Raw genomic sequence first — 14,433 nt, forward strand, 5'->3', positions numbered from 1 at the left:
AGTGGCAGGTGGGAGTAGACACCAAAACCTCTTACAGGTAATCCTCAACTTACAACTGTTCGTTTAGTGAATGACTGAATTTACAACGGCACTGAAAAAAATGAGGTATGACCGTTTTTCACACTTACAACCGTTGCACCATCCCCACGGTCACATGATCAAAATTCAGATGCTTGGCAACTGGCATGTATTTATGACAGTTGCAGTGTCCCGGGGTCACATGATCCCCTTTTGTGCCAATCTGATAAGCAAAGTCAGCGAGGAAGCCAGATTCACTTTACAACCATGGCAAGAAAGGTGATAAAATGGAGGCAAAACTCACTTAACAGTGGTCTTGCTTAGCAGCAGAAATTTTAGGCTCAATTATGGTCGTAAGTTGAGGAATACTTGTGTTTGCAATCATGCCAGGCTGCAGTATTCTGGAAGTGGAAATGTTTAGCACCCAGAACCATCCCTTCAGCCTACTGATAGTTTTGTCATTCCCTTAACTAAGTTCCTGGAAGTAAATCTGTAGGAAAGAAAAGTTACTCAATGCACATTTGTTTGTACAGGTTGAGGATATCGGATTTCCTTGGTGCATCATATTTTAAAAACGAATTGCATATTTATGGGTGTGTATGGGAAGTGTGTGCGTGTAGGTTTGATTTGTTCTGACCAAGGCTTCCGAGACTGTAATTACGCACATGCTTATTTTAGAAACAAGTCCTGTTTTATTGCAACGCTGGGAATAATTTTCATTCCCAGCCGGTAATGAATCTCAAACAGTCCCTCGAGATAAGCACCCACCTTTCTTCCCTGTAAAATGCTGCCAACAACAGAAGTGTCCAATGAAATAGAAAAAAAACCAACCAGTGTACAAAGAGCTTCAAGAATGAATCTGAACCGAACGAACGACTTTGCTTCCTGCAAAGGTTTCGTCATCTTTGCCTGTCCTTTATACCTTATGGGAGGGGCAATCACCTCCCAGCCTTACTCCCGAGTCACCCCTTTTGTTTCAGCTGCTCTCGCCTTCTGGCAGCTCTGCGCACCCACGCACTGGGAACAGGCTCCCCTGCGTCCTCTGCCTTGCTACTGCCAGACTCCAAAGGCTCCGGAGGCAGCACCCCATCCCAGATGGTCCAGGCCCCATCTCTGCATCGGATGCAGGATCCTTGTCCGAGTCCCAGATTGATCCTCTTTCTTTCCCACTGTCCGACTCCGCTGCCGTCTGCACAAGCTGCCGGCAAACCACAACATGATTATGAATGCCTCTAAAGCAGCAATGGGCAATCGAATTTGATCCTCTTTCATTTGATTTTAAGGGGAAGTATGACGACTGCCCATTTATGGATTGGATAATATCTTCTTTTGGTCACACGGAATGTTATGAAGTTGAAGGACCTTTTGGGGACCATCCTCAAAACCTTTAGAGGATGGCATGCCAGGGTCTGTTCCTCTGCTTGCAAGCATCCCTGGAATCATCCAAGGTTACCTGTCCACTTCTTCTTTCATGTAGGTTGTGTAGCTGCTCCCATCATAGGACAAAAGGAGGCCTCCATCACTTAGCCGGTGAACGTCAAGCTCCACGCAGGAACCGGACATGATGACAACGTAGGAGTTTGGAGACTGCCGAGCTACCTGTGAGAAAGGGAAGAGCAAGAAGTAGAATAGAATAGAATAGAATAGAATAGAATAGAATAGAATAGAATAGAATAACAGTGTTGGAAGGGACCTTGGAGGTCTTCTGGTCCAGGGGGTCTTCAAACTTGACAGTTTTAAGACTTGTGGACTTCAACTCCCAGAATTCCTCCTCCAGTCATGTTAGCTCAGGAATTCTGGGAGTTGAAGTCCACAAGTCATAAACTTACCAAGTTTGAAGACCCTTGTTGTAGTACAACCCCCTGCTTAGGCAGGAAACCCTACATCACTTCAGACAAATGGTTATCCAACATCTTTTTAAAAAAAACTTCCAATGTTGGAGCATTCATAACTTCTGGAGGCAAGTGATTAATTATTCTGTGTCAGCAAATTTCTCCTTAGTTCTAAGTTGCTTCTCTCCTTGATTAGTTTCCACCCATTGCTTTTTGTCCTGCCCTCAGGTGCTTTGGAGAATAGCTTGACTCCCTCTTCTTTGGGGCAGCCCCTCAGATATTGGAAGACTGCTATCATATCACTCCTAGTCCTTCTTTTCATTAAACTAGACTTACCCAATTCCTGCAACCAATTCTTCAAATGTTTTAGCCTCCAGTCCACTAATCCTCTGTTGCTCTTCTCTGCCCTCTTTCTAGAGTTTCAACAACTTTTTTACATCATGGTGACCAAAACTGGATGCAGTATTCCAAGTGAGGCCTTACCAAATATTAACACTTTATAATAAGAGAACACCTCAACCTTCTTAGGATGATTTTGGGTGGCCCCTCAGCTCACACCTGAGGAGGGAGCTTTCTTCCCAGCCCAAAGCAACTTCCCCAAGAGATCCTCATGCAGAAATGGTATTGTGGCTATACAGTTCCTGCTCCTAGCCACTGGTTTGGTGGACTTCCTTGGGTAAAAATCTCTAACCTCCTCACAAGCTTCTCCCAAAAAAGCTTGATCTTCTTTGGGAAGAGCTCTTTCTCACCACCTTGTTTACTCGGTAAAAAACAGGATTATATACAGGCAGTCCTCGAATTACGACCACAACTGAGCCCAGGATTTATGTTGCTAAGCAACACAGCTAATTGTGTGAGTTTTGCTCCATTTTACGATCTTTTTTGCCACCGTTGTTAAGCTGATCCCTGCAGCCGTTAAGTTAGTAACCTGGTTGTTAAGTGAATCTGGCTTCCCCATCGACTTTTTGCCGGTCACAAGATCACAATGGGGGAAATTCACATGACGCCTGGACACTGCAACCGTCATAAATATGAATCTGAATTTTGATCATGTGACCTGAGGGATGCTGCAATGGTCGTAAGTGTGAAAAACGGTCATGTCACTTTTTTTCAGCGCCATAGTAAATTCAAACCATCATTAAATGAACTGTTGTAAGTCAAGGACCGCCCCCACTCACTCTCACTATGGATTTGCAACCTTGCTTTCCTTTACCAATTATTTTTTAGAATTGACTATGAACACGGCTATAAAGTTCTGTTTCCCCGGCCACCATCACTCCTAAACAGAATAACAAAGTTGGAAGGGACTTTAGAGGTCTTCTAGTCCAACCCCCTTCTCAGACAAGAAAGCCTATGCCAAGGGTCTTCAAACTTGGCAAGTTTAAGACTTGTGGACTTCCAACTCCTGGAATTCCTGAACTAACATGACTGGAGGAGGAGGAACTCTGGGAGTGGACATCCACAGGTCTTAAAACTGTCAAGTTTGAAGACCCCTGACTTATAGACTTATATGCCACTTTACAGCCCTCTCCAAGCAGTTTACAGAGTCAGCCTATTGCCCCCAATAATCTTGGGCCCTCGTTTTACTGATCTTGCAAGGTCAGAAGGCTGAGTCAACCTTGACTCAGCATAATATATTTACAATCCCCAAGGCATGCCACAACATTTGAGCAACCCCTAATGCAGGGGTCTTCAAACTTGGCAAGTTTGAAGACTTGTGGACTTCTACTCCGAGAATTCCTGAGCTAACATGACTGGAGGAGGAGGAATTCTGGGAGTGGAAGTCCACAAGTCTGAAAGGTGTCAAGTTTGAAGACCCCTGTCCTAGACCATTTCCAGACAAATGGTTGTCCAATCTCTTCTGCAGCTCAGCTGTGTATCTGGTGCGACATTACCTTTAGTACATATTTCTTCCCTTCGTAAATGAGTTCCACGTCCACTATGTTCAACAATGTATGGGCAGGCAAAACTTGACCCCTGGAAGAGAAGAATTAATAACAGCACTCCATTTCCTGCCAATAGTTTTGCAAGAAATAGTTAGGCTTCTAACTAAAAGGTAAGGCTAAAAGATTGCAGGCCTCTACAGGACCCTTAGTTAATTATAGCTCACCAAAGAGGTTTTTCTCCTCCAGGCTCTCCTTACGGAAGGAGGGGGAGGGGGTCTCTACAAGGGGAGAGCCCTTGGTGGTGTGGGGCTCCCCCTTTAGGGGATCCCCTTCCCAGAGAGACTTGACTAGCAGCCAAATTAGCCAGGTGGAGACCTTCCTATTTCCTCAGTATTTTGAAATATATTTTAATTGGTATGATTTCAACGGCCATTCGTTGGGTAAAAGTGACTGGTCCAAGATCACCCAGCTTTCTTCACACCTAAGGCAGGACTAGAATTCACAGTCTCCTGGTGATTGGCCCTAAGTCACCCAACCAACTTTCATGCCTAAAGTGGGACTAGAGTTCAGTCTCCTGGTGACTGGCCTAAAATCACCCAGCCAGCTTTCATGTCTAAGGCAGGACTAGAATTCACAGTCTCCTGGTGATTGGCCCAAAGTCACCCAACCAGCTTTCATGCCTAAAGTGGGACTAGAGTTCAGTCTCCTGGTGACTGGCCTAAAATCACCCAGCCAGCTTTCATGTCTAAGGCAGGACTAGAATTCACAGTCTCCTGGTGATTGGCCCAAAGTCACCCAACCAGCTTTCATGCCTAAAGTGGGACTAGAGTTCAGTCTCCTGGTGACTGGCCTAAAATCACCCAGCCAGCTTTCATGTCTAAGGCAGGACTAGAATTCATAGTCTCCTGGTGATTGGCCCAAAGTCACCCAACCAACTTTCATGCTTAAAGTGGGACTAGAATTCACAGTCTCCTGGGGATTGGCCCAAAGTCACCCAGTCAGCTTTCATGCCAAATATGGGACTAGAACTCACAGGCTCCTGGTGATTGGCCCAAAGTCACCCAACCAACTTTCATGCTTAAAGTGGGACTAGAATTCACAGTCTCCTGGGGATTGGCTCAAAGTCACCCAATCAGCTTTCATGCCAAATATGGGACTAGAACTCACAGGCTCCTGGTGATTGGCCCAAAGTCACCCAACCAGCTTTCATGCTTAAAGTGGGACTAGAATTTACAGTCTCCTGGGGATTGGCACAAAGTCACCCAACCAGCTTTCATGCCAAATATGGGACTAGAACTCACAATCTCCCAGTTTCTAGTCTGATGCCTTAACCATTATATCAAACTGGCTCTCAATAGGCCACTATTCTCTAGGAAATCAACCCTGTATGACTTTGTGAGTTGGACAAGCTTATATGTTCTCCACTACCAATTCTGCAAGATCGCTTAGAACATACTCAAGGAAAGAACTCTGGAGACAAAGTGACAAACAGGAAGTTTTAAGGAATGTCAGTGCTGAAAATCTGGTTTTTACCTCTCCAGGGAGTGGAGAAAGTTGGAGATGCTATTCCGCAGGCTGACATCAGCCACATGTAGGGCCCCACACACCACTCCCAGCATGGTGTCTGGTCTCTCCGCCTAGATGAAAAAGAGAGGAAGAGGCTATTTAAAAAAAAAATACTTCTTTATATTAGTAAATTAAGGATGAAGCAGCCCATGGCTCAACCTTTAGTATCACCAATTGTCAACTTTTCAGAGTTTGGTTTAGAAAACTCGGGACTAAAACGAGTGCCAATATCTTTTTCTTAATCTGTTCTAACTAAGTTTTCCCCCCTCCTCCTTCCTTCTCGTGTGCCTCCTGTTTTACTGGGAGGCCTATTCAATCATCTGGAGAACTTTCTCCTTTTCCAATGGCCAAACAGAACTGCCCAAGTGGACACATTTGGAGAGTTCACCACCATTCGATCTGAGGGGTCCTCAGGGCTCTCTGCACTTGGTGGTTTTCTTACAGAAGTTTTATTACCAAAATAGGTAACATCATCAATGCCCATGATGTTACCTAGTTGGGTAGTGAAACATCTGCAAGAATGCAACCAAGCTCAGAGAGCACCAAGGACCCCAGGGTCCAACCCTGAACTACAAATATTCTCTTCGGTTGGCACCACATATGGACATCAAAGCAGGCAGATGAGAGAAATTTGCAGGAACATCAACCTAGCACTGATGTTGTATTGTTACCTAGTTGGGTCATGAAACGTCTGCAATAAAACCACTAAACTAGGTGTCCTCTCCTCCTCCTCCTCTTCTTCCTCTTCCTCCTCCTCTCCTTCTCTTCCTCCTCCTCCTCTTCTTCTTCTTCTTCTTCTCCTCCTCCTTCCCCTCTCCTCCTCCTCCTCCTCTGCTTCTGCTTCTTCCTTCCTCTCCTCCTCCCCTCTCTCTTCTTCTTCTTCTCCTCCTCCTCCTCCTCCTCCTCTTCCTCTGCTTCTTCCTTCCTCCTCCTTCTTCCTCCTCCTCCATCTCTCCACAAACCCCACTCCCTTCCAGCACTGATGATGTTCCCTAGTTGGATCGTGAAACGTCTGCAAGAAAACCTCCAAGCTCAGAGTGCACCAAGGTGTCCACAGCTGAACCCTGAGCTACAAATATTATCTTCTATCGGTAGAATGGGATCTATTTAGCACATTCCTACAGACAGATAACCCACATTAAAAGGCTGCAGTTTTTCTTTTTGGATCTATTCCGTCCCTTTCCGTGCCAGAAGAAGATTACCTGCACTTTCTCTGCAATCAGCCGGTCCAGCCAACCAGTGTCAATGCGGTTGTGCTGAAAGCTTTCCGTTTCAAGCAGCTTAATCAAGTACTCCACAGTGGTTCTGAAGTCGCCTCGAATGGACAGTTCTTTCAGAGCAACAACCATATTTCTGAAGATTTTTTAAAAAAGGCAATCAAGTCTGAGAATAAACTGGAGAATATCACCAGACTACCTTTCAGTCCTCTTCCATCCTGGAGGCTCTATCCAGTTCCTGGTCCTGAAAGATCTATAACAGGAGTCTCCAAATTTGGCAACTTTAAGATGTGTGGACTTCTGTTTTATAACTTACCCCAAACCTCTCAGGTTTTCCTTATTTTAAATACTTAAACCTTTCAAATTTAAGGGGTCAATGATTGCCTGGGCAAAAAAACATGGGTCACAATATAAATTTAGAGGATTGGGGAAAAACGTGGATTGGTAACTATAAATTGACATTGTCGACAGCATTTAAAGAAAATCAGTACAAAATGTTTTGTAGATGGCACCTAGCTCCAGCAAGACTGACCAAAATGTATCCAAATACAAAAGTAGAATGTTGGAAGTGTAAACCTAAAGAAGGGACTTTTTTCCATATGTGGTGGCAATGCCCAGAAGTTAAAAAATATTGGATGAGGATACAAAGATGGCTATTAGAAATTACAGATCATAAATTAGAACTCAAACCAGAAATATTTTTACTAGGAATAATTAAGGGAAAATTTAGCAAGGTCATCCGATACATCATTATACATATTATAATAGTGGCGAGAATAGCCTTCGCACAGGGATGGAAAAAAGAAAAGATACCCATCTGAAGAAGACCTGATATAAAAAATAATGGACTGTGCGGAAATGGATAAATTCAAAGCGGAACTAAAAGGCAGAGATGATTCGGACTATTATGCAGTTTGGGATAGGTGGTACAAATGGGTGGAAGATAGAAATAATAATCGATGTTTAGGTATAAAAGGAGATATATGTATTAATAACAACACGAATGACATTAATGTAAATAAAGATTTGTAATTTTGTTTTTTTAAAAATAAAATAAATAAATTTAAAGACTTGTGGACTTCAGCTCCCAGAATTCCTCAGCTAATCATGCTTGCTGGGCAATTCTGGGAGTTGAAGTCCACAAGTCTTAAGAGTTGCCAAGTTTGGAGACCCCTGGTCTATTATAACAAGATGTTTTATTTAAAAACTACTGTAGTACAGATAGTCCTCAACTTACGATCACAATTGAGCCCAAAACTTATGTTGTTAAGTGAGACAGGTGTAAAGCGAACTTTGTCCCATTTGACGGACCTTCCCTGCCACAGTTATTAAGCGAATCCCTGCAGTTGTTCAGTTAGTAACACAGTTGTTAAGTGAATCTGGCTTCCCTATTGACTTTGTTTGTCAGAAGGTCTCAAAAATTGATCACATGATTCTGGGGACACTTCAGCTGTCATAAGTACAGGTAGTCCCCGACTTACAACAGTTCGCTTAATGACCATTCAAAGTTACAATGGCACTGAAAAAAGTGACTGAATGACCATTGCGGCACCCCATGGTCACATGGTTTATATTTGGATGACTCACATTTATGACAGGTTGCTGCATCACGGGGTCACGTGATCCCCTTTCGCAACCTTCTGGAAAGCAAAGTCAATGGGGAAGCCAGATTCACTTAACAACTGTCTTACTAATTTAACAACTGCAATGATTCGCTTAACAATTGTGACAAGAAAAGTCGTAAAATGGGGTAAAATTCACTTAACAAATTTCTCACTTAGCAACATAAATTTTGGGCTCAATTGCAGTCATAAGTCGAGGACTACGTGTATGCATCCGGTAGCAAGTGTCTGAATGGGGATGCTGCAACTGTCATAAGTATGAAAAAGGGTCATAAGTCATTTTTGTCAGTGCTCTTGTAACTTTGATCACTAAATGAATGGCTGTAAGTCAAGGACTACCTATGTCTACCCTGGTAATAACTGCATTCAGATGAGTGCAGGTAAGTGCTTCACTTACAACCACAACCGGAACTGGAATGTCCATTCATAAACAAGGTGATTGTGAGGTGAATTGTGCTGATTTTATGACCTTCTTTTGCCATGGTTGCTAAGTGAATCACTGCATTTGTCACAGGAATCATGTGGACGTTAAGCGAATCTGGCTGCCTTCACTGACTTTGCCGATTAGAAGTCATCTGGGAAGGTCACAAATGGCGCTCAGATGACCCTGGGATGCTGCAACCGTCATAGATACATGCCGTAACAGTCATAAGTGCAATGACCAGTCGTAAGTCATCTTTTCAATGCCACTGTAACTCTGAACAGCCACTAAACAAATGGTTGTAAGCGGGGATGGGCTGCTGGGGGTTCACAGGGATTCGGAAGACCCCCTAGCTAAGATTCTGTATCATTCAGAGAACCCCCAAACCCCACTTCTGGCTTGCCCCGCCATTCCCACTCCGTCCGTCCCAGGAGTCCCCACATGGCCCATTTTGGATGCAGGTAAGGGCAGGGCGTGTGTGGAAGCTTGGGGAGGGTGAAAAACGGGCCTTCCAGGAGTTCAAGAAAGCCGGAAATGGGCCCATTTCCAGCCTCCAGAGAGCCTCCGGAGCCCGGGGAAGCTGTTTTCGCCCTCCCGGAGGCTCACAGAAAGCCTCAGGAGTCTGGGGAGGGCAAAAAACACTAGGCCATGCCCACCATGGACACTCCCACCCAGCAACCAAGCAGAGAACCCATTGCTAAATTTTTTGAAGCCCACCCCTGGTTTTATGTAAATCAAGGACTAATCTGTAAAAATATAATTCCACACGGGCAACTAAGCCAAAGGAGATCAAACCACCCGATTCTTCTTCTACGATCAGCAGAGAAATCAAGAGAAGAGCATTTCTCCCTGCTCCTTCTTACTTACGAGATGGCTTCTTCACGGTTTTCTCCCCACGAGAAACAGTGGCCGAACTGAGAGTCTGCAAATTCATGAAGGCCTCCTGCGGCAGCCACGCTGAAATAACCCCAGACGTTCTTATTACTGCGAAAGTTCAATTCTTGGACTGTTCCAGAACTGGGTTTAAATCCCTGGAATATACAACGGAACGTTTTTTTTTAAACACACACACACATATACACAGACCCACATCTGACTGCATTGGAATTATTCATTTTAAAAGTCATCATTTTTAACAGGGCAAGAGGAACATCCACAGGGAAACATCTTTTTTCCACCTCAGCAGCAACTTTAGGATGCGTGGCCTTCAACTCTCAGAATCCCCCAACCAGCAAGTTTAAGATGTGTGGACTTCAACTCAAGGAAAGACTCCACTTCCTATAGATTTGTATTTTTTTTATAGCCCACTTTCATTATTTTTACAAATAATTCAAGGCGGTTAATTTATAGGCAATACACCTTTGTCTTTTTGTTTTCCTCATAACGACCCTGCAAGGTTGGGCTGAGAGAAGATGATCCCATCTTTATTATCTGTTGTGGCCCGCCAGAAGCTAGCGGAGCTGGCAGCAGACTCGGACAGTGAGGAGGTTGGGGAGGAACATGGGCCAGTCCTGGAGTCTGGGGAAGGCTCTGCATCGGAGGCAGAGATGGGGCCAGGGCCATCCGACAGTGATCATCTGCCTTCGGAGTCGGAGATCAGTGGGGCAGAAGAGCAGCTGGAGCCTGTTCCCAGTGTGCACATGCACACAGCTGCCAGGAGAAGGGAACATTTAATGAACAAGGGTCAACTCAGGAGTAAAGGCTCAGGTGGACGGTGAATGGCCCCTTCCATAGGGAATAAATAGGAGCGAAAGGGGAGTAGTGTTTGCAGGGGACAATTAGTTCAAATCAATAGGGTGAAGATCTGTTCCAGGTTTCTTGCCAAGTAATTGCTGCTACAGCGTGGCGTTCGGAAGATATCAGCCTGGCAACTCTCCAAGCCTGTTTATAGTTGTGAAATCTCATGAAAAACTGTTTGTTGGGACTTTGCTAGAGAGGAATTCCCTTTAACCTAAATAAAAGAGGTTTTATTGGGATGAGGAGTCTGCTTCATGATCTTAGGAAGCATAGGTCAGAACATTATCTTTGCAAATAAGTCAACGTGGCGAACGTAGCCAACACACTTTCTTCCTCCTATTTTCCTCATAACAACAACCCTGCGGGGCGGGTTGGGCTGAGAGAAAAGGACGGTCTCAAAGTCACTCAGCTGGCTTTCATGGCTAAGGCAGGACTTGAACTCACAGCCTTCTGTTTTCCAGCCCAGCGCCTTAATCAGTAGGACAAAATGGCAGAAATATAGGAAGGCTCACCTCATCAGGGTTCTCACTGGTGATACGGGCTGCGATCACGTGACCCCGTGGACAAGGCAAATGGGCCGAGCTGTCAAAGTCAATAGGGGTGTCCCCCCACGGGGAAGTCCCATACATGACCCGGATATCTTTGATCCTGTGAAGAGGAATTCCCATCGCAATCTGAGGGGGGGAAAGGAAAATACAGCCTTTGTCATATTTAGGTGCACAAGAGAAAGATCTTCTACTGTCACCACTGAGCATAAGTGTCCCAACATCTGTGTTGTGTTTTCTCTCTCTCTCTCTCTCTCTCTCTCTCTCTCTCTCTCTCTCCCTCCCTCTCTCTCATTTTATGACTCTACTTGACCCAGTTCTTAAATGAATAACTGCAGTTGCTAAGTTAGTAATACGGTTGTTATAAGTGTATCTGACCACTGTCATAAATATGAGTCAGTTGCCAAGTGTCCAAATTCTGATCACATGACCATGTGAATGCCGCAATGGTCATTAAATATGAAAACCGGTCACAACTAACTTTTTTCAATGCTGTTGTAACTTTGAACAAGCACTAAACGGAAGTGAATGAAGGAAAAATATCTCCCTGCATAAACTCTTTAAATCCGTGTTTCTCAAACTTTGGCGACTTTAAAGTGTGTGGACTTCAACTCCCACAATTCCCCAGGCAGCAAGGGAATTTTAAACCAATCAGACCATCACCAATAGTGATGATTTCCTGATCTATTTTGCGGAGACCTTTTATCGCTACATTTAAAAGTTCTAGCTTTTTTGAAGGATATATATTTTTGGCCTTTTATTGGTAGAGCCCAGAATGCTTCTGAAGCCAGACTGAGACAGATTTCCACCCCTTATTTTCAGTCAGAAATAAAGTTTAGTGCTGAAGGAAAGAGAGATGTTTCATTACACGAAGGCTTTTGATCTTCTAGGCCCAGGGGTGTCAATCTCAAGGCCCGTGGGCTGGATCTGGTCCATGGGGTGGTTAGATCCAGCCTGAGGGAGCCTAGAAATAACAAAGGACTGGCCCGCGGTTGGCGCTTCTGCTAGAAAAAATGGGCCATGAGGGAGCCATGGGCAGCCCCTGCGCAGCCCATTTTCAGCCTGGACAGCCTCCTGCAGCACCCTGCTGGTCAAACATGGCGTTTTGGCCGGCAGGGAGCTGCAGGAAGCTGCCCATGCCAAAAATGGGGCACACAAGGGCCACCCATGCCCCCGCTGTGACCCATTTTGGCTGGCAGGGTGCTGCAGGAAGGCGTCCATTTTGTCTCTTCCTCCTCCTCCCCCTGGCTGGCCCACAGTGGACAATTATATTGCTGATCTGGCCCTACAAGAAATCCAGTTTGACACCCCTGTTCTAGGTTGCAACCATTTGTGGACAGCCATTGAAAATCTGGAGATCCCGGGCCACCTCACCTACCTATTGATAAATGTGTATGAAGGCCAAGAAATAAGAGTCAGAATAGAATACAGATATAATCCTCCACCTACGAAGTTCACTTGGTGACCATCTGAAATTACAGCAGCACTGAAAGAAGTGACTTACGACCATTTTTCATGCTTACGACCACTGCAGCATCTCCATGGTGATCAAAATTCAGATCCTTGGCGAGTGACTCATATTTATGATTGCAGTGTCCCAAGGTCATGTGATCACATTTTGTGACTTTCTGACAAGCCAAGTCAAAGGGGAAGCCAGATTCACTTAACCACTGTGTTACTAATGTAACAACTGCAGTGATTCGCCTAACAACTGTGCCATGAAAGGTCGTAAAATGGGGCAAAACATATGTCTCACTTAGCAGCAGAAATATTGGGCTCAACTGTGGTCATAAATTCGAGGACTACCAGTACGGAACAATTGAAATGGTACAAAGTTGAGAAATGTGCCAGGATTGTATAATGATCTCCTTATTTATTTAACTTCCATTGCAGAATACATTATTCAGATTATATGATGGGAAATGCTAAATTAAATTGGAATTGTCACTGGCACATCATTAACTTCAAATATGCTGATGCTGCTACTTCAATAGTTTGTAACAAAGAAGACTTAAGGAAAGGAAGGGGAGGGGAGGGGAAGGGAAGGGAAGGGAAGGGAAGGGAAGGGAAGGAAAGGAAAGGAAAGGAAAGGAAAGGAAAGGAAAGGAAAGGAAAGGAAAGGAAAGGAAAGGAAAGGAAAGGAAAGGAAAGGAAAAAGCAAAACAAAGTGAGAGTAAAAGAAAAATAGTTAAAGAAACAAGAAAAATAAGCAACTTCTGATTTACAGTTATAAAGAAACTTAATTATCCTTTCTTCCTCTTGGTATTACAAAAACCCCTTCGGTCCCTTAATTAATCCTTTTTCAAGCGTCAAACCATAAATCTTCATTTTTGTTTTCCATTTTCAGCAAAAAGTCCATAAATGGTTTCCAGACTTTTATTTTTTTTAAAAAGTACAACAGCAGCATTTTCCGAAGAAAGACCTCAGAAACTCATAACCTCTCTACAAAGTCAAGTTCACCTCCGTTACACACAGATTGAAATACCGAGTACCAAAATGTTCCCCTCATCTGAAAACACACCCTCCTGTTTCAAAACAACCAGGAAGAGGTTTTCCCTAACATAACACTCCACTTTCCAAAGCCACAACTTTTCCCTTGCCTTATCAGCACTCTGATCTTGTTCCAAGTCCAGAACGACTCACTTCTTGCGACATTTGAAACAAATCCCTTCCCCCACCCCACCCCCCCAAAAAACACCTCTTCCTGCCTGTTCCAGATTTTGGTAGAACTGGTTATTCCAGCTGAAGTCTGCAGATTGGCCCAGGCTTAGCAACTACGGTAGCTTCATCTTTCCCACCAGGTCTTCTCGACTTACTTGGAGTTGAGCGGAAGGCAGGTTGACGTCCGCTACCATTTCTGTACAAGGATGCTCGACCTGCAGCCGAGGGTTTAGCTCCAAAAAGTAAAAACTCCCATCCTGGCTGTAAAGATATTCCACCGTCCCGGCGCTGACGTAGCCCACCATCTTGGCGAGTTTGACCGCACACTGAAAAAGAGAGAAAGGGCTACTTTCAAAAGACCTATATTGAACCAAAACAACTGTCAACTCATAAAATATTTCTATGGTGTTTTTAGAGTTACCAACAGAAACGGAGAGGCGAAAGGGGTTTGAAAGAGCAGTGCGGCAGCTTGGAAATCAAAAATGCATTCCATACATAGTTTTTCAAAGATAGTAACTACCATGTTTCTCATATAATAAGGCCGGGTCTTCTTTTTTTTTTGAGCCCCCCAAAAATGGCTAGGCCGTCTTTTTGGGGGGTGACTTAATTCCCCCCTCCCCTTGCATCTTCGGGCGGGCGGGCGGGCAGGCGGGCGGCGATGGCTTGGATGTTGACCTTGGCATTGGTGGGCACTTCGTATTGGGGTCAACGCAGGCAGCACCATATCTGGGTGTGCAACAAAAGTACTTCCTAACGGCAAGCCCCCCCCTCTAACCATTCCCCCCATTTTGCATGTTTTAATATAGGCCTTAATTTGGGGGGAGGGGCTTAATTTCATTTCATGCCTATAAAACATGCTGGGACTTCCTATTGGGGGAGGCCATATTGTTGGAGAAACAGGGTAGGTGACTGAAGTTTCTGCCTCACA

General features: G+C 44.5%; 1 protein-coding gene across 5 annotated transcripts in view; it reads right to left on the reverse strand.

Moving 5' to 3' along the window:
* ACACA (acetyl-CoA carboxylase alpha) overlaps nucleotides 1-14,433 on the reverse strand; it is a 277,236-nt gene that overhangs the window by 205,121 nt on the left and 57,682 nt on the right. For all 5 annotated transcript variants that reach the window (XM_087956715.1, XM_087956703.1, XM_087956708.1 and 2 more), the window contains 7 exons: nucleotides 13,661-13,831; nucleotides 10,812-10,973; nucleotides 9,430-9,593; nucleotides 6,505-6,655; nucleotides 5,270-5,373; nucleotides 3,746-3,827; nucleotides 1,472-1,617 (listed from right to left, as the gene is read on the reverse strand). In XM_087956715.1, the coding sequence (XP_087812841.1) occupies nucleotides 1,472-1,617; nucleotides 3,746-3,827; nucleotides 5,270-5,373; nucleotides 6,505-6,655; nucleotides 9,430-9,593; nucleotides 10,812-10,973; nucleotides 13,661-13,831 (980 nt within the window). The remainder of the gene's footprint in view (nucleotides 1-1,471; nucleotides 1,618-3,745; nucleotides 3,828-5,269; nucleotides 5,374-6,504; nucleotides 6,656-9,429; nucleotides 9,594-10,811; nucleotides 10,974-13,660; nucleotides 13,832-14,433) is intronic.

Source organism: Notechis scutatus, chromosome 1 (assembly GCF_049901735.1).
Source record: "Notechis scutatus isolate UNSWTSFEM ecotype Mainland chromosome 1, rNotScu1.2, whole genome shotgun sequence".
NCBI lineage: Eukaryota > Metazoa > Chordata > Lepidosauria > Squamata > Elapidae > Notechis > Notechis scutatus.